The following is a 24714-nucleotide window of genomic DNA, read 5'->3' on the forward strand; positions in this document are numbered from 1 at the left end:
GGCAGCGCTGAGAAGGCGGCCGCGACTCGGCGCGAGAGCGAGCGGGCCGGCGGCGGCGGCGGCGGCGGCGGCGGCGGGGCGGGGCCGACGGGCGGCGGCCTTTAGGGAGGAGCCGGCGCTCCCGCTCCTCAGTCGGCAGTGGGCTAGCGGGCGGTCGGCTTGTGCTGCTCGTTTCTCTCGTGCGTCCGCCCGCTCGCTCTCGCGCCGAGTCGCGGCCGCCTTCTCAGCGCTGCCTGCGGGTCCCGAGCGCGGCGCCATGTCGGAGCCCGGGGGCGGTGGCGAGGACGGCTCGGCCGGCCTGGAGGTGTCGGCAGTGCAGAACGTGGCCGACGTGTCGGTGCTGCAGAAGCACCTGCGCAAGCTGGTGCCGCTGCTGCTGGAGGATGGCGGCGAGGCCCCGGCCGCGCTCGAGGCGGCGCTGGAGGAGAAGAGCGCCCTGGAGCAGATGCGCAAGTTCCTCTCGGACCCGCAGGTGCACACGGTCCTGGTGGAGCGCTCCACGCTCAAAGGTGCGGGGCCGGGGCTGCGGTGGGTCCTCCGGTGCCCCGCCTCGCTCCCGCCACACCCCTTGCCGCCGGGTCCCCAGGGTGCTCCCTTCCGGGTCGCGGGGACGGAGGAGGTCGCCCAGTCTCGCCGTCACCCGCAACAATGGGATCGCTTTGTCAGCTCGGCCTCAAGATGGCCGAGTTGGGTGGAGACAGCGTCTCCCGGGCTGAGCGCGGGCGGAGGCCGCATCCCGGCCTCCAATGTCACATGGGCTTTTCGGTTTCGATTTGCGTCCAGGCCAAGGCCGGCCTCGGGAGGGATGTGTCAGGGGTGGCGCCGGGGGCAGCCTGGATTGTGGTCCTTCGGTCGTCCGGGTGTAGGGGGAGATACAGGCGAGCCGGAGCTGGGGGAGCCCTGACCGGCGGGCATCCCGGCCTCTGCCTTGTGCGGACCCAGATGCCGAGGCCCGAGGAGTGACAGTGACAGCCCCGGCTGCGAGCGGGGCATCACTGTTCTAGGTGGATAGCGCACGCAGGTCTCCCTCTTGGACTTAATGCTGTCCCTGTTGAGTGGGTGCATCTGCCCACTTCAGACGCGAGAAAACTGAGGCTCAGTCGAAGTGACTGCCCCAAGGTCACACCGGCTAATCCTACTCCCTAGGCTAGACTCAGCATGTCAGTGTCCAGCCCACTGCTTGTTTTCCTTCATCATGCCTTGTACTTGTGTGATGCTTAGATGATCCTAATGATGGCCCCATGGTCTTTGAATCTATTTTACAGATCTTAAAAGGAGAGAGACTTAGGTTAGGCACCTAGTGGAGGGACGGGACAAAAGGTTTGCATATTCCAGCAGTCTCCTCAAATAGTGACCTCCCAAAAGCAAGCCTAGGTTCCTCTTGAGAGTGGAGCTTGCCTTCAGGGAGGGTTTCCCCTCGATACTTTCAGACCATTTTGTAGCCAGTGGCGAGCTTATTTGACAGCACATGTCTGGGTGTGGCACCGTCCATCCGGGAAGCCAAGGATGATGTCCGGGTAAATGCTAGCTTAGCACCAAGGATTGGGCATTGTCTGAAAGTGTTCGGAGACAAGCTTCTTATAATCTCAAAAGCTGTATGGTTCTGTCAGTAAGAGAATCTCAGCTATCTGCCTCCCCGCTCCCCTACACACACTTAGTTTCTTGCAGGTAGTTTGTTTCTTTCAAAGGTTTTTCCTACTCAGGAGATGCTTCATTGTAGCATTGGCCTCTGCAGGAGGGTCAGCGAGTGTGACCCAGCGAGTGTTTGGGGTTGTTTTCCTGCATGGAAACTGCTACTGTTTTAAAAAAAATTTTTTTTTGACTCATCTATTTTCTTTCAAAAAAAGTATATAGTCACAATAGAAAATTAAAGTATACAGATAAAATTAAAGTCACCTGAAATCCTTCGACCTGGATATGACCACTGTCAGCATTTTGGTATCTGTCTTTCTGGTCGTTTTTTAATGAATATACATTATTTTATTAAAATACATTTTAATCTGCATTGTTATTGTATTTTGAGTAGCTTTACCTTGGCTGATTCTTGATCATATTTTCATTGCACAGTTTTTGTTTTGAAATCAGTGATTTCTACCTTAGGTCTCAGTTTCTTTTTTACAGAAAAAAATTGTAGGTTTTGGTCTTTGCTTCTAGAGTGCTCCTCAGTGATTCACTTTTCTCAAACAACTTAGAATTGAACTTTGCTAAAATTATTGGAGGGGGACCCTATTTCTGTTGAATGCTTTCTGGTGCAAATCACCTCTGTTTTCTTGATGGGTACATTTTCTCCTTTCAGCAGAGCGAGTATCCACGGATCCAAATCTTGGCTCCATAATGACTTGCACTTTTGAATGTTGACTAGGTAATGAGACTGTCTGCAATTGAAATCCTATCTCATCCCTGGATTTATAAAAGTCCTGGAAGTATTTCTAGTAATTCAACCTGTCTTAACTTATTTTTCACTTACAAAAATCTGAGAAAAAACTATGTCGTCCCATCAGTCTTACTAGCATCCTGGCTACACTTACATAATTTAGATATAAGTGTTAACCCAGGTCACTTAGAAGGAGGGCTGGTTTTTTATGAGTTAGCATTGCCATTTGCACATTTAATCAAATACGAACATCCAGTAGTTATTTACAGTGAAAAGGCAGGCTTGCATTATGATATGGAGAATAAATCTGAATGGTTTGAACTGAATAAAGACCGCCACCAACAATGAAGTCATATAACTTATTTAATGAACAGGAGAAGTTACTTTTACTTTATCTTCCTCCCACTTCCCCCCTTTTTTATGGAAAGAATTTTCCAAACACATGTAATTGTATATAGAAGCTTTTTTTTATATGAAGGTATATCTCTATATGTTTTTTTAAGTACCCCAGCTAGCTTTAAACTTTTTTTGTTAAAGTAAAGCCGCCTTTAAAGTGTAGAATAAAGGTTGTGACTATAACACTTGATCATTTTTTTTTTTTTTTTTTTGGCCACACCGCGAGGCATGCGAGCTCGTAGTCCCCCATCCAGTGATCGAATCTAACCCGTGCCCCCTGCAGGGGAAGCGCAGAGTCTTAACTACTGGACCACCGGTGAAGGCCCCCTAACAGTTAATTTTGATAGTGAAGAGTTGGTGAAAGGGAATGTCAAATTGTAGCTCCCCGTTTTAAAAAGAGAAATCTCCTTCCTGTAATTCCTGGCCTATAGAAAATTGTTTTCCTCATAGCGTACTTCTAAAAGTATGACCAGGTAGGTGATCCCTACGTGATAGGCATATTACGATGTTAATGACACTTTTGTAGCGCTTTTTACCTGAAGTGCATTTTGGGGTGTGTTCTGTCCCGTGAAAGGTTGGGTGGTGAAGGTAGGGACTGGTAAGGATGCTGCGGTTTGCAGCTGCTGGAGTGGTGGTTCCAGGGCTTGTCTGGGACCAGGCTGGGAACGGGTGCTGTGGGGTTTTGGTTCGGTTTTGTTCCACTCAGATGTGTTACCCTTGGAGCTTTGTCTTTAAGACTGGAAGTAGTGGCTGCCTTTAGTTGGTGCTTACCCGAAGCTTGGGATTTTAGATGTTCCTGACGTACATGGTTCAGGGGGTTTTACCCTCTTCATTAGTGCAGAGATGACTGGAGTCTGGAAGAAAGCCATTGCTCCTTGCAGGACTCAGCTTCCTAGAGACGCGGTGGCGTACGGAGAGGTATGTTTTTGTGGAGTTTTAAACATTATTTTTCTGAGGACTTAATTTCCCTAAAAAGAGAAGAAATGTAGTAGATTGATGAGTAAAAAGTATTCATTTCTGGCTTAGACCCCAAAATGGTTAATAACATGATTAATAAATTAATAGGAAACATTTGCTGTGACATGGCACTGTCTTGGAGCACTGGGCCAGGAGTCCATCAGCCTGAGTTCTTGCTGTCCTGCGCTGTCACGCCGTAGGTGGGCCCCCCACCCTCTGTAGGACAAAGCAGTCTGCAGCAAGATGCTTTTCAAAGTGAGGCGTTTCGTAGTGAGTGGAATTCATGTACAGGAAAGGGAAAGCAGTCATTACTTCTTTTTAAAAAGTAAAGACAGATGGAAATTTCGACTCTCAGCATCATGGAGTTTCAGGCTGGGAACGGCGGGAGAGATTTAGTCCAGCGCCTCTGTCACGAGTGAGGAAACCAAAACCGCAGGATTTTAAGACCCAATTAGGAAAAGGATGTTTTAAGAAGGATTCTGAAACCTAAGAACTAATTTCTCTGTTGAATTCCTTGGTATCCATTAAATAGGAGTGTTTGTTTTCATTTACTTCATAGCAATTATTTCTTTTGAATTAGTGTTAGCCTTAAAAAGCATGAAGTCTTAAATCCTTTAGGCATTACTGACTTAGTATTTTTCACTTCCTTCTCTTTTTTTCTGGAAATGTCAAGAGGAGCCCCAATTTTACCTTGTGTACAAGGATTACATGGGGTTCAACCCTCCTTTCAAATTCCCAACAATGTTATGGATGGAGGAGAAGACTCAAGACGCTCACCACGCTCTTAGCCTTGTGCAGGGCAGGGAGTGGATGCGAAGAAGTCACGGCCTCAGAAGGAGGACAGAAGGGCGGGTGGACGTCAAGGTGGCTGGAGGAAGTACCAGGGATGGGAAAGCGGAGAGCTACCAGGAGGGCGTGTACCGGGCGGGAGTGTACGACAGCCAGCGAATCGCCCAAAGTAATGTGGTATTAGGAGTCTGTTTGGATTTTAAAGGGAAAAGAAAAGGAAAGATAAAGAGAGCCAGGAACACGTAACACGTCATCTGGCCAAAGAAAATGACTGGCTTCGTTTGCTAGCTTGAGAGGAGGCTTGCCCTGTGGCTGGAGAACGTTGGGAGGGGAGAGGGAGGGAGGGGATGACCAAGGGCAGGGGAGCCGGCAGCCTCCCCTCGCCCCTTTCCAGTTGCCTGTTCACCAGTCTGCGGACACATACCCATCTACCTAGGAGAGGTGGTATGAGTCTTAAGGTAATTATTGAATGTGCATCTGTTTGTATTTCATTAAATGAGGCACATTGCTCACCTAATTCACAAGGTAATTATACAAATCACTCCTACTTTGAAATACATTCATCTTTCAATAGAAGCATATGCAGAATAGTGCTAAATGACATTTTGAACATCTCTAGGAATTTGATAAACTCTCAGAAGTTAACCAAAGGAATGTCCACAGGGCGCTGTAAGATGTATCAGAATGGCTTGCGGCACAGGAACTCGAGAGCGCTGGTATTTTAGTTCCCTGAATGTGTTAGTAGGCAGCACAGTATCAGTCTGTTGTGTATTAACCAGTAACTTTAGCATCATTAGGAAACTGGTGCAGACTTTACCGAAAGTGGTATTACCTGATAAACGTGCAGATGGTGTTCGTATATAGCAGGATTAGTACCCTCTTTGTTGGGAATCAACTAATAAGTGTCTTTCTCTCCTCCTTTAAACAATTTTTTTTAAAGTTTCTGCAGAAGTAGAATTATTGTTATTTGGAAAATACAGTAATTTATAAAGAGGCAGGAAAGTTTAAATTGTTCGGCAGTTTATAAAACAATGTCATGTGTTCTTTATAATGGGAATCAGACATCCTCAGACTTCATATGATCTTCGTATTTATGGGGAGTAGCGTTAAAAAACTAATCCAAAATGTAGTCTATGGCTGATATTAATAATGACTTGCATAAATTACTGTCATCATAGGAAGTTAGAATTTTACAGAGCAGTAGAGGACACGTATTTTGCATACCCGTGTCTGAGGATTATGTCATCGTGTGTGCATTCCCGAGCCCCAGCCGTCTCCTGCTGCATTGCAGTGTTATTCCTAGCGCGGGCTGGGCTGGGCTGGGCTGGGCTGGGCGTTCACAGTGGTCCCGAGACAGCCGCCGTGACTCATCGCCTGGCCTGCTGCCGGTTCCTTTAACCCTGTTTGCATTAGGATGTGCTGGGGATGTGGTTAGATGTTGTGTCCAGTTGGCATGTTTTCTATATGATTTTATTTGTATAGAGGATGCCGCTCTGTCAGGGAGGAAGATATGATTCAAGGTTACACCATACTTTTTACTTAGTAATTTCCTTTGGTGATTATAGAATGTTACTTTTATTGTCTATTTATTGTTTGGGTGTTATCTTAATGACATATATTTTATATAAGTCATAGAACAGCATTATTGAAAGTTCCAAAAATCAAGGGAAAAAATATTTCGTAATCCCACCACCCTGACAACTATTTTAGTTTGGGGGTATTTCCTTATACTCTTTGTCTTTGTGTCTTACAGATTGCAATTATATGTTTGATTGGTTTCAGGCAGTATGATTTATCTTATCTTGTGGTATGTCCACATTTCAGTAGTTAGAAAACTCGGTTGGTTGGTTTGGGGTTTTTTTTCAGGTAGTTAGTAATTTTAAAAAACAGCTAGGAAGTCACTGGCATACGAAAATGTTCCGCCACTCACTCCTCCTCTCCTTCCTAAAATTATACTAAAAACAACATTTTGGAAGAGTTAATTGTCTTGATAAATGTAGATTTATATATATATAAATAAATATACTAATACTTTATATTCTTTTAGTGTGAATTTTGTATTTGTCTCATCTTAAAACGAAAGAAGCAAATAGCTTTTGCGCATAGTTTTTAGCGTTTATAGAAACCTTATAGACCACATAATTTAATATCCCACCCCCTCTTCTGTTGCCCCTTTTACGTTTTACGAATTTGAAGCTGACAGGAAGAAAAATGACTTTCCCGAGATCACTTAGTTAAGTCTACTGCCTTTGTTGTTACACCATGACCTAGAAGTGAAGGTGAATCGTACATATCAAGTTAGATTAATCCTTCGATATTAATTTTTGCTAATGCAATTATTCCATACAGTATGTCGTACCAAAGATAATTCAACTAGAGGGTGTGCCCATCTAGCTCATTAGTACTAGATCCAGAGGTTTGTATTACTTCCCATTTTTATGATTTTTATATTAATTTTTCAATTTTCATTTTTAACTATCTAGAAATTTTATTCGCATGCATCTTGAGTTATCTTGGTATTAAATTCCAGTAAGCTTTTTCAAATCCCTGCTGTATTCATAAATTGACCCCAGAACAGGCTCTGAAAGCGCTATAAGAGCAGAGGGGACAGCCAGGTGAATGCCCCCTTGGTGACCTGGGGATGCTTCTTGATGGGGGTTTCCCTGTAGGGGCCTTAAAGAGGGAAGAGGGCAGGCTGTTGAGGAGCCCGGGTTTGGAATCAGACTTCTGAATTTTCACTCTGTCCCTTTCCAGTCACATGTCTGAGGGCAATTTACTTACATTCCTTGCTTGGAAAATAAGAATAATAATAGCCATGCCAAGCCCCATAGTGTCGTCGTGAGGGGTAGATGTGTGATGCGCCTAAAGTAATGCCTGTCGCATAGCAAGTGCTGAGTAGACACCTGAGCAGAATACCCTGGGGCTGGGGGTGGGAAGCGACCTCTGTGACTGGAGCACAGGGGATGAGACTGCTGGGATGCGGTGGGGAGAACTTGGCCTTATCGGACACCACCTAGCACCGCCCTGGGGCCAGGGCCCACTCTAGGCAGCGGCCCAGTCAGTCATTCAACGACCCAGGCAAGCCAGTGCGTCCCCAGTTTACAAACAAGGAAACGGAGATGCCAAGAAGTTAAGAACCTTGCCCAAGATCCCACAGCAAATAAGTGCCTGGGTCAGCAGTCAGAAAAAATGGGTAGAAGGGAGAATTAGGTAGAGCCGAGTCACGCAGGGGTTTAAACGCCAGGCTGGGGTTGGGGTGAGGCTAATCGCGCTCTGAACAGTTGATAAATTAAAACTTGGAATACTGACATGAATTTGATAGAATATTTATTATGATTTGTAGAGGATGTTGGTGATGAAGGAGAAGAAGAAAAAGAATTTATTTCCTATAACATCAACATAGACATTCATTATGGAGTTAAGTCCAATAGGTGAGTAGTATGAATATACCATTATTTTGGACTGTAAACTCGTGAGGATTAAATGTAAATCCTAATCGACTCAGACAAAGATGCTAAGAAAACACTCAAAAGATTTCTGCTCTTTAATTCAGTTTCTTATCTTTGATTTTATTTATTCAAATTAAGAGGATTTCCAAGTCAGTATAAAATCTAAAATATTTTTATTGTAATTGCCATATCATGGCATCATCCATTCTAGGTTTGAGCCATAATGTACTTAGCATATCTAATAATGCTCTCAGAGTATACCTGAGTTTTCATTATTACAAGTAAGTAGTAAACATTCATAGGTACACCGGTCTGATTCTTTTTAGGATAAATCCCTAAAGATAGCATTACTGGTTCAGATGCGATGCATCATTGAAGTCTTTAATGTGTGTTACCAGATCTCCCACCTTTTAAAAAGGTTGTGCCAGTTTATACTCCAGTAGACATATTCAAATTCAAATGTGTAAATGTTTATCTTGCCTTGGCTTTTTAAAACTTTTTACTTTGAATAATTTCAAGCTTACAAGAGTTGCATGGATAGCATGTAGAACTCCCAGATGTCAGTTAACATTTGCCATGTTTGCATCATCATTTTTTTTCCAGAACCATTTGAGAGTTATAGACAACCTGCCCCTTCATCCCTAAATACTTCGCAGCATTTCCTAAGAACAAAAACATTCTTGTTCACAGCCTCAGTACAATTTTCAAATTCCAGAAATTTTGGTACATTATTACTCTAGGTATAGTACATATTCATATTTTCTCCATAATGTCCCCTACAGTATTTCTCCCATGATCCAGAATCCAATTCTGTGTCTTTCTTTCTGTGTCTTTGATGACATTGCCATTGTTGATACGTGCAGGCCAGTAGTTTGACGGACTGCCCCTCCGTTGGATCTGTCTGATGTTTCTCCATGGTTCCAGTCAAGTCGCACATTTGCAGCAGGGATACTACTGTGACTGTGTCCCTTCTCAGCATGTCACATCGGGAAGCTCCACTGACTTTTTAGAATAATGTGAGGTATTATGTATAAAGTACATATACATAATATGAGAACTGGAAAATTCAAATACTGCTTCTGTTGAAGCTGTTAATTCACCCACCTTTGAGCACCTGTTATGTGTAAGATACAGCAGTAGGTGTGCAAAGGAATAAAACTTAGCTCCTTTTCCCAAGAAGTTTATGGTCTTTTGGGAGAAAGGATGGCAGATACACAACTAGCTGTAATACTTGGCAAAATCTTAGAGGTGTAGAGTACCATGAAACATGAAGACTGGGGAGATTGCTTCTGCCTAGGGATGGCCCCATGGGAGAAGTGATGCTGGAGTTGGGTTTTGGGGGTTACTTGGAATTTCAGCAGATGAATATAGGTTTCTTAAGCAACTACACAAAAGCACATGAAGTTTAGAGAATGGGCCATGTAGTTTAAAGGGTGTCTCAGGTGGGGTAGGGGGTGTGTAGCAGGAGATGAAACTGGAAGGGTTGGTTTAGGCCAGGCTGTAGGGCCCTGGAATGTCCTCTCGTCACTTCAACCTGCAGGTGGCTTTTGTTTAGTCAAGTTGACATGTGATTCAATGCCATAAATGAATGGGACAAATTATTATGAGATCGGATTTAAGTTAATCGGGGCTTGTAACTTGCAATTGCTAGGGAGGTTAGTTTTCCTGAGGGCAAGGTTATGGACTCAACCCCCATATGAGATAAACTGACTTGGTCTGCTTTCATGGTCACATGTTATAACCTTAACCTTGATTTGCTAGTTCTCACATAGGTGAGTAAAGAAAGACAAGCAATGTATTTCACTATTAGAAAAGCAACAATTTAGTCTATTCCTAATATGATTTTAAAATTAAGACATTCAAATGAATTTTTAGTTGGCACGCAACACAAAGAAGGCTGCAGTTACTAAAACTGATGAAGAATGAGACTCTTTGTTCTAGTTCCTTCTTTTCCGTTCTTTCAGCCTGGCGTTCATTAAACGGACTCCAGTGATTGATGCAGACAAGCCAGTATCGTCCCAGCTCCGTGTCCTCACGCTCAGTGAGGACTCGCCGTATGAAACCTTGCACTCTTTCATTAGCAATGCGGTGGCTCCTTTTTTTAAGTCCTATATCAGAGAGTCTGGCAAGGCAGACAGGTAAAAACCATTTTTCCTTCGTTAGTTTGAATGCCGTATTTTACTTAATGTTCACAACACTGTGGAAGATGCTGTAAAATTCAGAAATCGGGAGGGAAAAGCTAGTAAACCAAGAGGATGTCAATCTGTTGCATTAATAAAATGTGTATTATTAATATTTGACAGACCTGAAATAATAGAATCTCTTTGGAGACCAATAGCGCAACAAAGTTTGAGGTATTTCCTGTCTTTCTAGGGATGGTGATAAAATGGCTCCTTCAGTTGAAAAAAAGATTGCAGAACTTGAAATGGGACTCCTTCACCTGCAGCAGAATATTGAAATTCCAGAGATCAGCCTGCCCATTCATCCAATTATTACAAATGTTGCAAAACAGTGTTATGAGCGTGGAGAAAAGCCGAAAGTTACAGACTTCGGAGATAAGGTTGAAGACCCAACTTTTCTCAATCAGTTACAATCTGGAGTTAACCGCTGGATCCGCGAAATTCAAAAAGTAAGAGCACAGTATTGAAAATGTCATGTAAAATGCTTTACTCTTTAATATCTGTGAGAAAACTGGTCCGAGTTCTTGTCAACGAGGTGAGTTCTGTGATGACTGTTAGCAGTACCTCCCACTGGTCCTGGGAATGCTCAGTGGAGGATTAATGTCGGCCCAGGTGGAGTGGAGTGGTCAGGGTACCGTGTGACATGGTTTAAATACCATCCCTGAGAGGGCACTAATCTCAGCTGTCTCAGACCTTTGATTTCTTTTCTTTTTTTTTTTTTGGTTGTACTTTGTGGCATGTAGCGTCTTAGTTCCCCAACCAGGGATCGAACCCGCACCCCCTGCAGTGGGAGCGTGGAGTCTTAACCACTGGACCTCCGGGGAAGTCCAGACCTTTGATTTCAAACTAAACCGCGTATAATACAAGGAAGGAAATCTGCTTGAAATGCAAAAACTAAATTATAATGCATGTTCTTAGTTAACGGTACGTTTTTTACCTTTGTTTAAATGCTGAATACTCTTGAATGTTATTTTATATTTAAGGTGACCAAACTTGATCGAGATCCTGCCTCAGGAACTGCCTTACAGGAAATTAGTTTTTGGCTAAACTTGGAACGTGCGTTATACCGCATCCAGGAGAAACGAGAGAGCCCAGAAGTTCTCCTGACGCTGGATATCTTGAAACACGGCAAGCGTTTCCATGCCACCGTCAGCTTCGACACTGACACAGGTAAGAACTAGAGCTGATAGTCTGATCAATAAGCTGTTGACCTGGGTTTTGTGATGAAAATTAATAGATGCACCATCTTTTCTGACTGTTTACTGCTTGGCAACTTATCTCATCTTTCCCCCACCTCTAGGTAATGAAAATGATTTTCTCACATACCTCCCTTTCCCTTCCAGGGTTTTAAGAACATAAGCCAGTTTCTAGGCATGAGTACAGGGGACGCTGGGAGCTTCCCTCCTGTTTTCTCAGTTACTTGGTTCCTTGAGTAGGCTGTACTTTTTTAGTGTAAAGTCAAGTGTGCTTTTGACAATCCAAGCAGAAACACGGTTTATGTTAAGCAGAAGTTCTTTGCCCACAGGGCTGTGGAAGGAGAGCTGGTCAGCGCTTTCTCTTCTGCTATTTACCTGCCCCTTTCCTCTGTTCTCTGCCCTCCTCCCTGTTCTGAAAAGTGGTCAAGATAAAGTTACTTTCTGAACGGGCAGCAGGGGGAGTGATGTTGAATGAGCACGTACCAGGCACACAAATGTGGAATGACCAGCCATGGGTGGACGTCGCTCTACCACTCTGTGCCCACCAGAGACGTGTTAGAACAAGTCATCAGGACTGCAGCAGTTGTCATGTTCTTTTCTTCCCCTCCAAAAAAGGTTGTGGCGCCCACATTTTAAATGTTAGAGGGAATTCCAGGTGGAAACCTTCCAGTTATTTTGATCATACTGCATACATTCACTGGAATATGGGCACTCACTAGTACTGAAGTGTAGACCTTGAATTTTTTAATACCTCTGAAACCTTTATTTCTTTCCTAATACATTTCTTTTGTAAATCTTATGCCAGAGGAAGTAAAAAAAAAAAAAATAGACCAGGAGCCAGATTTTTCTGTGATTCCACGTGCATAATACATTCCCCTAACTTGAGCCATGGTTATAAAATTTAAATTTTACTGTTCTTAAGGATGATAAAATTCTAGTTTTTTTAAAACTAAAGTAGGGCTTCCCTGGTGGTGCAGTGGTTGAGAGTCCGCCTGCCGATGCAGGGGATGCGGGTTCATGCCCCGGTCCAGGAAGATTCCCACATGCCGTGGAGTGGCTGGGCCCGTGAGCCATGGCTGCTGGGCCTGCGCGTCCGGAGCCTATGCTCCGCAACGGGAGAGGCCACAACAGTGAGAGGCCCACGTACCGCAAAAAAACAAAACAAAACAAAACAACTAAAGTAGTGGGAGACGCAAGAGGGAAGAGATATGAGCATACATGTATATGTATAGCTGATTCACTTTGTTATAAAGCAGAAACTAACACACCATTGTAAAGCAATTATACTCCAATAAGGATGTTAAAAAAAAATACTAAGGTGGTATTACTAGAATGTTTAGATAATATAGAAAGCAAAAAAAAGGTGAAATCTTTGGGGCCAACTCATAGCCTTTGGAGTGCATATGCGTTGTCTGAGTTGACTGATATTCTTAAAAAAGCAATAATGAGACCACACTGGGATTATCTTGTTAATAACACTCTTTTCTTTCAAATAGCCCAATTTCTGTGTCACTAAATCTTTTGCAACATCAAAATGTTCTGTTGTGAGGATATACTTTCGTTTACTTAACCAGTATTTGAACCTAAAAGAAATATCCTTTTGCTTTTTTCTTTCATTGTGGTATAACTGACATATAACAACATTATAGTTGTATCACTTCGTGTGAAAACCATTAACTGTTTCTATGTTAATCTAGGTCTGAAACAGGCTTTGGAAACTGTGAATGACTACAATCCTCTGATGAAAGATTTTCCTCTGAATGACTTGCTGTCTGCCACTGAGCTGGACAAGATAAGGCAGGCACTTGTTGCAATTTTCACCCATCTGAGAAAGATCCGAAACACAAAATACCCCATTCAGAGGGCCCTGCGTTTGGTGGAGGCGATTTCAAGAGACTTGAGTTCTCAGTTACTCAAAGTGCTGGGCACTAGAAAACTGATGCATGTTGCTTATGAAGAATTTGAAAAAGTGAGTTGTAATATATCAGAAAACCAACCTGAGGGCACTGAGGTGAAAATACGCTTTAATAATAAACTTCCTTTCTTAAATTATATACCAGGTTATGGTCGCGTGCTTTGAAGTCTTTCAGACTTGGGATGATGAATATGAGAAACTCCAGGTGTTGTTGAGAGACATTGTCAAAAGGAAAAGGGAAGAAAACCTGAAGATGGTGTGGCGAATCAACCCTGCTCACAGGAAGCTTCAGGCTCGCCTTGACCAGATGAGGAAGTTTAGACGCCAGCACGAGCAGCTGAGAGCTGTCATTGTCAGGGTCCTGAGGCCACAGGTGTGATTCACATTCTAGAAATTCGTATGTGCATTGTTTAAATGACCCTCTCTCTTTTTTTGTTTAGATTTAACTACTTGTTTCTGTTTTATACTGTGAAGTACTTCTTTAGCTCCGTTTTTACCCGTCACTGTAATCTTTTAAGATCTAGTGATTCTGAATCCTGGTGTTTCAGTTCAAATCTTTCACATTCTCCATCGATTCATCCCCATCTCCAAATTGCATGGACCCCAGAGCCAGACTTCGTGGGTTTAAATCCTAATCCCACCGTTGAACTAGCCATGTGCCTGGGGCACATTATTTAACCTTTTCCCCAGACCCCTTATCTCTAAAATGTGGATAATAATTGCATTTGCCTCAGATTTATTAAAAGAATTAAATGACTCCTTTTCTTTGTTCGTGCTTTTTTATCTCTTCTCAGTCCACCACTCTTCTTCACCAATGCCTTTCTCCCTTTAAAAAACCCAGTCCAGAAATACTTATAGGTAGAAGAGTTGGTAAGTGGATAGATATAGGATAAAGCCAATACAGAGCCAACGTTAATTATAGGCTCTAGGTGGCGGTATATGGGTATTCAGTCTAGAATTCTTTCTACCCTCCTGTAGTTTGAAAATTTTGTAATAAGCTGTTAGTTGGGTTGGGGGGGATCCAGTCTAGAAATTATGCCATCTAGAAGGGTTCATTCTCCGATAGGGGTGTCTGCTGTTCAGGGTGGAGCAGATTGTTAATAACGCACCCTCGGCGCCTTTTTACTTAGTGCAGTACTGATTTATACGTACACATGTGCGTGTGTTGGTTTAAATGTTAACCCTTCATTGTGTCCATGAGAGACTTGAGACTGGGGCTGATTCGTTCTGGCCTAGGGTGTCTGGACCCTTTTTTGCCACGTCCCTCTTCCCAGATATCATTGTTTCAAAAGATCATTGTCTGCTTTCTTTTTGTTTGTAAACCATATGGAATATGTACGTCCTTTACATTTGTAAAATGTATAATAAACTCAGGTGTGCAGGCATACATTCTCAGAACGGTCTTTTGGACCACTTAGTCTGTTCACATGTAAGATCATTATTGACATGGTTGGATTTAGACCTGCCACTTGCTATTTGTTTTCCATTCGTCTCATTTTTGTTGTTTCTCTGTTCCTGTACTGCCTTCTTTTGTGTTATTTTTAGTATATCATTTTAATTCCTCTATAGACTTGTAGCTGTATTTCTTTGAATTTTCTTTTTTAGGGATTACTCTAGATCTTTAATTTATCATGATGTGCTCAGTACTGACTGAACCTCATAACCGGTGTAGCCCTGTCTCCTCCTGCTTGTCATATTTATAACAGTGGAAGTAACACTGTTCTTCCCATACATGTATATTACATACCTATTACATGTATTGTAAACCCAGCAGTACAGTGTTACAAGCCTTGTTTTAAACAGTCATATATATCTTAGAAAAATCAGGAGAAGAAAAGAAAAATAATAATACAATCTTTTACGTTTGTCCCCGATTTATAGTTTCCAGTTCTCTTCATTCCTTCCTATGGCCTAAGTTACTCTCCGCTGTCCTATCTCCTTAGCCTAAAGGACTTGCTTCGGTATTTCTTGTTCCATAGGTTTGCTGGCAACAGTTGCCCTCCTTTCTCGTTTATTGGGGAAAATATTTCACTCTCATATTTGAAGGAGAGTTTCACCAGTTATAGAATTCTTGGTTGACAGCAAGTTGTAAATCTGCCCAGACTTTTCATTCTTGCAGGACTCCCCAGGGTCTCCTGTGTGTCCACGTAATTCAGTACCTCGGCCCTCGTCAGGCTGTCTTTTCCAGAACCTCCCCTTTATGCTTATTGCTGTTGTCCTCCCACCTGCAAAGCTGCGGGTTTTCCTGCCTGAGCTGGCGGATGGGAGCCCCTCCAGGCAGGACGGCCGTCAGCTCACTGCTCTTACCTGATACAAACACAGCTCAAGGTGCTGGCCGCCATTGCTTGTTTTCCGCTGTCCTGAAATGGCTGCTTAATCACCGTGCCCAGTTTTTGCTCCTACACTGTCATCACCCAGAGTCCTCAGAATGTTTTTAAATACATAAACTAAAACGCACAGGTATACAAATAAACAGTGGTCAGCAGTTTCGAAATTGTGATCTAGTAATCTGTATGCTTCTCCATGAACACGTAAAAGAGCAAGACCTAGTGACAGGCCTAATACCATAAGTTTGAAGTAGTGAACATAAACATGATCTTAGGGTGTGTACAACTGTAACGTGATGAGGAAGGAGCTATTGATGACAGAGTCGGAACTGTGAACAGCGGTGGCCGTAGCCCACATTCGTAATTGAAGGAAATGCTAAATTTAATTAGGGAGTTAGTGAAAATAATGATTTTCCCCAGACAAATTCACAGACTGTCTGAGTTTCATCCGAGGCATCTGTGGACCCCAGATCAAGACCCCTGCCTAGCGTTATAATTCTTTGAGAGTGTGGGCCTGAGATATGCCTGGAAGTCTTAACATTTCCTGAGGCAAAGATCCTGTGTGTAATCTGCTGTCTCTCCAGTAGCATGAAGGGAACTGAATGGACCCTTCCCAGTTACTGTAGCACTTTATCTGTCCCTCTACTCTGGTATGGACTGATGGATTATAATTTAAAGTTAAAAAGAAAAAAGAAAAAGGAAAAGCATGTTGGATACTAAGTTTGTACGTAGCACTCCTGTGAATTCCTGAGCTTTCCAACGCAATTTTAATCATAGTCTAAACATTGAAGAGGGAAGAACCCCAAACCCAGGTTTTAAGACATGTTCTTTTAGCTTAAGCAACGAAACTACGTTGTCAGAAGATCTTTCCAGCACAGAGTCAAAGCGTACCATATAATGTCTTACATGGTCTTGTTGAGTTGTAGTATGAAATGTTTGACTGAACGTTGAAGCTGCGTGGCGGACGGGTCACTTTGTATGGTGTGTGTTGCTTGTGTGCAGCAGGACGAGTCTTCATTTGGCAGACCGTTTCTGTTACGAATCCTCTCCTTCCAGGTCACAGCAGTTGCACAGCAGAACCAAGGAGAGGTGCCCGAACCCCAAGACATGAAAGTAGCCGAGGTTCTCTTTGATGCTGCTGACGCAAATGCCATAGAGGAGGTCAACCTCGCTTACGAGAATGTCAAGGAAGTGGACGGGCTCGACGTCTCCAAAGAGGGCACGGAGGCCTGGGAGGCTGCGATGAAGAGATACGACGAGAGGATCGACAGGGTGGAGACCCGGATCACCGCTCGCCTTCGAGATCAGCTCGGCACGGCCAAGAACGCCAATGAGATGTTCAGGATTTTCTCCAGGTTCAATGCGCTGTTTGTCAGGCCTCACATCCGTGGGGCCATCCGCGAGTACCAGACCCAGCTGATCCAGCGTGTGAAGGACGACATCGAGTCTCTGCACGACAAGTTCAAGGTCCAGTACCCGCAGAGCCAGGCGTGTAAGATGAGCCACGTGCGCGACCTGCCACCGGTGTCGGGGTCCATCATTTGGGCGAAGCAGATCGACCGACAGCTGACGGCCTACATGAAGCGTGTGGAGGACGTGCTGGGCAAGGGCTGGGAGAACCACGTGGAGGGGCAGAAGCTGAAGCAGGATGGAGACAGCTTCCGCATGAAGCTCAACACGCAGGAGATCTTTGACGACTGGGCCCGCAAGGTGCAGCAGCGCAACCTGGGCGTCTCGGGCCGCATCTTCACCATCGAGAGCACGCGCGTCCGGGGCCGGTCCGGAAACGTCCTCAAGCTGAAGGTTAACTTCCTCCCCGAGATTATCACACTCTCCAAAGAAGTTCGAAACCTCAAGTGGCTCGGTTTCCGAGTCCCACTGGCGATTGTAAACAAGGCTCACCAAGCAAACCAGCTCTACCCGTTTGCCATCTCGCTGATCGAGAGCGTTCGGACTTACGAACGCACGTGTGAGAAGGTAGAGGAGCGCAACACCATCTCCCTGCTGGTCGCGGGCTTGAAAAAGGAGGTGCAGGCTCTGATCGCGGAGGGCATTGCCTTGGTGTGGGAGTCCTACAAGCTCGACCCCTACGTGCAGCGCTTAGCGGAGACTGTCTTCAACTTCCAAGAAAAGGTGTGTTCTGCTTTCGTCCTCCACGTCCGGGGAATGAGCTAAACCCAGCGATGGCTAATCCGTTAATACGTTAGCTCCCCCGCAGAGGGCACGCGTGATCCCTACAGCTTAGGGCTGAGTCCGCTGAGAGGGAGAAAGCAGCCTTTCGCTCACCGGGCTGCTGGATGGTGTTGCGGCTTTAGGGAAGCCGTTAAGTGACAGCCCGAGTTCAGGTTGGAAACCAGTAGAGAGGTGAAGGGCACGAGAGCTTTATTACTGGTAAAGCTGCGTGGAGAATGGGCTCTCGATCTGCAGTCGTGGTGCTTGCGGTCAGTCTGCCCCAGACCTGGACTTCCACCCCAGACCCTCGCCCAGCTGCCCAGCTGCCACCTCCTGGCCCTGCGCCTGCCACTGCGGGCAGGACAGAGTCCACTTGTCTGGTGCGTGGCCGGCTCCCAGCGAGGGAAAGTGCTGAGCGGAGCGCGTTGGTGTCCTCCTCCCAAACTGACAGTCAGAGGTCGCCCTTCCCGGGAGCAGGGGCAGGCAAGGGGGGAAGCTGCTCGTTTCCATACATTTCCCTTCCTCCACAGAGACACAGGTGTGTTCTCACGCCAACACGTAGGGCTAGCTATTTGTGGAAGAACTTCTCTGCCTCAGACATTTATTAATTGAGAAGAATATACGTAAGATAAAGAAATAGAGTGAGTGGCCGTTTTAAATACTGAATATACCTTCCTTTAGGTGGATGACCTGCTGATTATTGAGGAAAAAATAGACCTGGAAGTCCGGTCCCTGGAGACTTGCATGTATGATCATAAGACTTTCTCCGAGATCCTGAACAGAGTGCAGAAGGCCGTGGACGACCTCAACCTGCACTCCTACTCCAACCTGCCCATCTGGGTCAACAAGCTGGACATGGAGGTGGGTATGGGGCCTGTTACACACAGTGCTGCCCACTTGTCTGCTGTCTGCGTAGGGGTGGGCCCTGTTCCATAGCTGATGAGTTTGTCACTGAGAAGCACGTTTCCATAGAAGTTACCAGTGACAGTCTAGTTCTCTCCAGAAAGCCCATGTAGCTAATGATAGAGCTGAACTGTGGTGTGGGCCGTAGTAACCTTCTTTGTAAGTTGGAAGCAGGGAGCTGTGGGGGAGGAGAAAGTTCTCTCTGTTTTCTGGATATTTGACAACCTCCTACTTGCCCTTCCCTGCTCTGCTGATAATTTAGGTGGTTCTTCCTGGCACCCTTCTCTGACCACCTTGTCCCCCTCCACCATCCCACCCAGCATCCAAGAACCTCTTATTCCTGGTGGAGAGGATCTTGGCTCACACATGTAGGGGTGTGTGTGGGGAGGGAGAGGTGTGTGTGCGTGTGTTTGAAGCATACTTACCACTCCATGTCGCTTTCTCGTCGGTGTATGTCAGAGAGTGCAGCTGTGAAGTCTCTAGAAGGAGGATGTTTTATGGCAGGGGTCACTCAGCGGACAGATGGTAGTTGGTCAGTTCTGAAGTTGTTGTGTGTGGGTCACAGGTTTTCTCCTTTAAAACGGATACAGAAGTTGCAGTGTATCCACCAGTGGGACCCAAACAGTGAAAGTTCACAGCCCCCCTCTTCTGAATCGACTGCAAGTCCCAGTTTATCTCAAGCCGCCCTCGCTGCATTCCCAGGATGGTTGTGTGGCCAGACGCTAAACAAGACATACAGACATCCTAGTCATAGGAAATCTATTTGTAAATCTGTTTGTCTCGTTACAGATCAGAAGAGAATTCTGGCTTTCTTCTTTACTTGTTGAAAGAAAATGGTCACTGTTTGGTGACGGATGTTAACTAGACTTACTGTGGTGATCCTTTTGCAGTATATACCAATATTGAATCATTATGTCGTATGTCCAAAACTAATAATAATGTTACATGTCACTTATGCCTCCGTTTTGAAAAGAAAAAGAAAATTGTTTAATCTCCAAATTATAGTTTTCTAGTTTTATCTCTGAGGCTACCAGGAAAATGCTTTTGTTCTGTAAATTGTCTATCATACCGAACAAATATCAAGACCTTCGCTACATCTGCTGCGTTTGTGTTGGTATCTTTATCACTTATAAGTGGGGATCCTGCAAGTGGAAAGCACAGTCAGCCTAGCAGACGGTGATCTGAGGCTGGAAGGTGAGGAAATGAGGCTGAGAAGCAGGGGCGAAGGCTTGCAGTCAGAAGCAGTCCATCCTGGACCTAAAGCATCAGCTTTCTGTTAACGTGCTCTGAGCCAACGTTTGGAAGAAACACTGTTCTTGGACGTGTTTTCTCTGCAGATTGAAAGAATACTGGGCGTCCGCCTGCAAGCTGGCCTGAGAGCTTGGACCCAGGTGCTTCTTGGACAAGCTGAGGATAAAGCAGAGGTTGACATGGATACGGACGCACCTCAAGTTAGTCACAAACCTGGAGGAGAGCCAAAGATCAAGGTCAGTATTTCCCAGGGCAGCCGATTCGATAGTAAATTAAACAAGGTTCTCCCCTTAAAAACTACCAGGGAAAAGGTCACTTTACAGTGGAGAAACCTGACAGGTGCCACCACGCTCAGCTGACCCAAGTCAGCATCCCAGGGGAGATGTATGCTGTCACCTGTGGTGAGATGAGAAGGGCTGTTCACCCCTATGGTCTTCCCCCCAGTAACCATGAGGAAAACGTCAGGCGAACCCAGGTGGAGGGCCATCCCACAGGACACCAGAATACCACGGTCATGAGAGAGAGACAGGAAAAGCTGAGAAAATGTCACAGACTGGAAGGGAGTGAGGAGCTGTGACAACTAACTGTGATGTGCGTCCTTGTTAGATCCTGGGAATCTGACTGAAGTCAGTGTTTCAGTTCATAGTATTATATCAGTGCTGACGTCTTTGTTTTGGTAATTACACCATGTTAGAGGAAGCTGGTGAGGGTGTATGGAAACTCTTCATACTTGCCTTAGAACTCTCCTGTAAGTCTAAAATAGTTTCAAAAACAGAAGTTTTTTTTAATAGAAAATAATATTTAGAAGTAAATTTACACTGGGAAAAAAAAAAATCTCTGCTTTCTAAGCATGTATGATGTGTAAGAAATCATTTCCAGAACTGAACATGATAATCTGCTACAAGCAGGTGTTCAGACTATGACCCTAAAATGTCACTGTTTTCACAAAAATCTGAATCGAATTCTTGTGAGAGAATGCAGTAGCACACTGGTCAGCACACGGGACAGCAGTCTGTCTCCAAGCCAGCTGTTTCCCATTTGTGTGAAGGAGTGGTCAGCTGGGGCCTAGCAAGCTTTCCAGAAAGTTCTGTTCAGACTCTGCAAGTAGGTCCCTGTCTCCTGTCGTGGGTGGTGGTTATAAAGCTGTCCACCTCACGCTGATTCATTAAGCCATGTGTTAGTTTTATGTAGTTTACAGTATGTGTGTTATATTTACCAATAAAAAGGTCTCACAAAACAGAAGCCTGGAAGAGCTGGGCAAGTAAAAACTTTGATCTGGGAGAAACAATTGGCGTTTTTTTTTCTGCGCAGACTTTATACCTTTTCTTTTTTTTTTCCGCTTTTATGCTTAAAAAATGTTTTCACTTTGGAATATTACAGATACTCATCCCCAGAGTGTACTTTTTAAAATACTGAGATGCAGAAAAGCCAGTGAGTGTGTCTGAGTGGATACAGTATCTAGTGGAGACTGAGCTGGAATTCTCCATTAGCTTAAAGCACTGGCAGGTGGCACAGACTGACCCCGACTTGTAAATAGACATCAGTAAAATCGGCCTCGTGTCACTGGTTTCTCAGGTCGCAAGGTCCTCGTGTCCAGATATCATCGCACACGTCATATCCGATGGTGCTTCACTGAGCACCTGTTGTGTGTATGACACCCAGGCACTGGGGGACCCAGGAAGGACCCAAGCGGGGCCTGCCCTCTGACCTCCTCTTCCTTGGCGGGGGCACAGACCACAAACATGAAGTCAGGGAAGACCGAGTCTGTTGATAAAGTAACAGACTTTGTGGTTCAGACGGAAGTAGTTTAATAATTAGAGAGAGAAAGTGTTCTTTATCAAAGCCATTTTACTGAAATAGATTGCTGAGTAAAAATGAAATCTTTGCTTCATAGAATGTCGTCCATGAGCTGAGAATAACCAACCAGGTCATCTATTTGAACCCGCCAATCGAGGAGTGCAGGTACAAGCTGTACCAGGAGATGTTCACCTGGAAGATGGTGGTGCTGTCTCTCCCCAGGATCCAGAGTCAGAGGTACCAGGTGAGCTCCGCGTCTCCCTCTCACTCTGGGACTCCACCTCCACGCGCCTCTTTAAAGAGCTCCTGACGCGTCTTTTCAAACTCCAGACCTCAGCTCGGCACTCTGAGGGAAAGCTGGAGGAAGCTTTGTGTGACCTGACGTTCTTCCCAGTAGTTACTTTTCCACACAGACGGGTTCGGAGGTCTGGTGTCAGTGGCCTCTTAGAAATTCCCTCCGTGAACTTCTGTGGGAATTTTAATTCCTGCTTTTCCCTGCCCACCTTCCCACTTGCATTTTTATTATGGGAATTTGCAAACATACACAAAAGCAGAGGGAATCATGTGAGCTCATAAATAAAGCTCTGCTTTATTTATCAACATGTGGCCAATTTTGTTTCATTATATTCCCTTCCCCACCCCCCAGCAGCAGATTATTTTAAAGCGAATCCCAGATATAGTATGCTCTTAGTAGGACACTCCTAGAGCAAAAGGAAAACTCAAGAGACCATTGCATTTAGTCCCTGGTCTCTAGGCAATAGTACTTCTAAATAGGACCAGTGGTTTTCAAATAAACATATTCCACAATCTCTGCTGTAACCGACTTTTCTGGAAAACAGTGATCCTATCCGGAAGCGTGTCTCTTTCCTTAACTGTGAACGTAAGCTCAGTTCTCTTTTTCCTGCCCCCTCCTTGCCACACACTTTTTGCCGGCTCTCCTGGCTTTCCTCCACCTTGCTGGCCTATCTGCTTCACTGGCTCTACGTGTTCAGCGCCGTCTCCACCCCACTCTCTCTCTGTCTCATCCAGCCTGTTGGCTTTAAATACCAGTGCCACAACTCCGTGTTCCTGTCTCCAGCCAGGCCTTTTCCTGAACTCCAGACTGCCTGTCCCTTTGCCTCCTTGGCGTCTCCATGTGACCACCTGATGGACGTGTCAAACTGGACTTGTCTCTCAGACCCCTCCCTCAGATTTGCTCCTCCCCCAGTCTTTTCTTTTCCCGTCCTCCAACCTGCTCCTGGACACCCACAGTCGTTGTCTTCAAAATTAACCCTAATCGGGACTTCCCTGGTGGTGCAGTGGTTAAGAATCTGCCTGCCAATGCAGGGGACATGGGTTCGATCCCTGGTCGGGAAAGATCCCACATGCCACGGAGCAGCTAAGCCTGTGCGCCACAACTACTGAGCCTGCGCTCTACAGCCCACGAGCCACAACTACTGAGCCCACACACCACAACTACTGAAGCCTGCATGTGCCTAGAGCCCATGCTCCACAGCAAGAGAAGCCACCACAATGAGAAGCCCGCGCACCGCAACAAAGAGTAGCCCCCTGCTTGCCGCAACTAGAGAAAGCCCGTGTGCAGCAACAAAGACCTGACGCAGCCAAAAATAATTAATTAATTAATTTAAAAATTAAAAAAAAAATTAACCCTAATCTGTTTCTTACCACATCCAGCGCTACCACCGTCCAAGGTACCATAATCCCTCAGTCGGATTATTTAAGCCCCCTCCTGACTGGTCTCTCTGTGTCTGCTTTTGCCCCCTACAGTCAGTCGTCAGCACAGCAGCCAGAGTGCATCTTAAAACTGTGTGTTTGCCCTGACGTTTCTCTTTCGGAGCCCGTTAACGGCTTCCTGTCTCACCCACCACGGCGCCTTCCTGGGCCCCACGTGACACGCCGCCTCCCTGATCTGCTCCTCCCCTCACGGCTCTGCTGCAGCCGCGCTGGGCTCTCGCTCATCCTCACACGTGCCAGGTGCACTCTTGCCCCTGAGCCTTTGCGCTTACTCGGAAGCCCTGGGAGCAAATACTCACCAGGCTCCCTCCCTCCACCTCCTGGTCCCTGCCCATTCGTTACCTCCTCAGTGAGGCCTTCCCTGACTCCCCTGCTCAAAATACATCCTCCCTGCACCCACGTCCCCTCGCCCCCTCTTCCCTGCTTTCCTCCATGGCACTGCTCACCCTGTGACATGCTGTGTATTTTGCTTTTCCCTTAGTTGTCTCTCTCCTCCCACAGAATGTAAATCTATGTGAGCAGAGGTTTTTGTCTGTTTGTTGTACCTACAACAGTGCCTGGCACGTGACAGCCCACAAGTGGCTGAAACAAACAAATGACTGTGTCGCGGGTTCCAGCATCCACGTTGGTGCTAACACTTGGTCGTGGTCATCTCACGCTCTCGTAGGCGCCACCTTCAGTCCTGCCTTCTTGGATGAGAGGCTCAGGTCTTGCAGGGCCCTGCTCTGGGGCGCCGTGCTCTCTGCTCCTAGGGCTCGCCTGCTCTCTAACCGTTTTTGCCTTGTGCCAGTAGTGACGCCACATCTTCTGGCTTGTGGTTGATGTTCCTTTCGTTGGTTTGAGGAGTTATATTATAAGTAGGCTTCTGGTTACCTGTGACTGGGATAAGTGAATGTTATCCCTTAAATACAGTTTCTTTCGGTTTATTTTAATTAAGTGAAAGTGACTCTGAGATTCACATTTTTGTGCGCACTACCTGCGTTCATTTCTGGCTTTGTTTGGTTAGGTGGGTGTCCACTATGAACTGACCGAAGAAGAGAAATTCTACCGGAATGCTCTGACACGGATGCCAGATGGCCCCGTTGCCCTGGAGGAATCGTATTCTGCGGTCATGGGCATCGTAGCTGAAGTCGAGCAGTACGTCAAGGTGAGAAGCTAGTCTCATCCCAGTATGTTGTCTTACACACTTAGGAGTATGAGATTTAATGATATGGAGCTAGGAGGTCTTGACTATGTGTAATGTGAACGATGAGGTAAAATCTGCTGCCTTAAAA

At 45.4% G+C, this 24714-nt stretch overlaps 1 protein-coding gene across 2 annotated transcripts in view; it reads left to right on the forward strand.

Annotated features, from left to right (window-relative positions):
- The first annotated feature begins 85 nt into the window (after positions 1-85).
- Positions 86-24714, forward strand: part of DYNC1H1 (dynein cytoplasmic 1 heavy chain 1) — a 65825-nt gene continuing 41196 nt past the window's right edge. The window contains exons 1-12 of one of the 2 annotated variants that reach the window (XM_029236975.1): positions 86-509; positions 7860-7947; positions 9930-10103; positions 10339-10594; positions 11129-11315; positions 13039-13310; positions 13402-13629; positions 16640-17716; positions 18437-18616; positions 19996-20145; positions 21804-21950; positions 24447-24587. In XM_029236975.1, coding sequence (XP_029092808.1) covers positions 257-509; positions 7860-7947; positions 9930-10103; positions 10339-10594; positions 11129-11315; positions 13039-13310; positions 13402-13629; positions 16640-17716; positions 18437-18616; positions 19996-20145; positions 21804-21950; positions 24447-24587 — 3153 coding nt within the window. In that variant the 5' untranslated portion in view covers positions 86-256. The remainder of the gene's footprint in view (positions 510-7859; positions 7948-9929; positions 10104-10338; positions 10595-11128; positions 11316-13038; positions 13311-13401; positions 13630-16639; positions 17717-18436; positions 18617-19995; positions 20146-21803; positions 21951-24446; positions 24588-24714) is intronic. The other variant, XM_029236976.1, reaches the window with a different exon arrangement.

This window comes from Monodon monoceros, unplaced genomic scaffold, assembly GCF_005190385.1.
Source record: "Monodon monoceros isolate NGI ecotype Baffin Bay Population unplaced genomic scaffold, NGI_Narwhal_1 Super_Scaffold_21, whole genome shotgun sequence".
Taxonomy (NCBI): Eukaryota; Metazoa; Chordata; class Mammalia; order Artiodactyla; family Monodontidae; genus Monodon; species Monodon monoceros.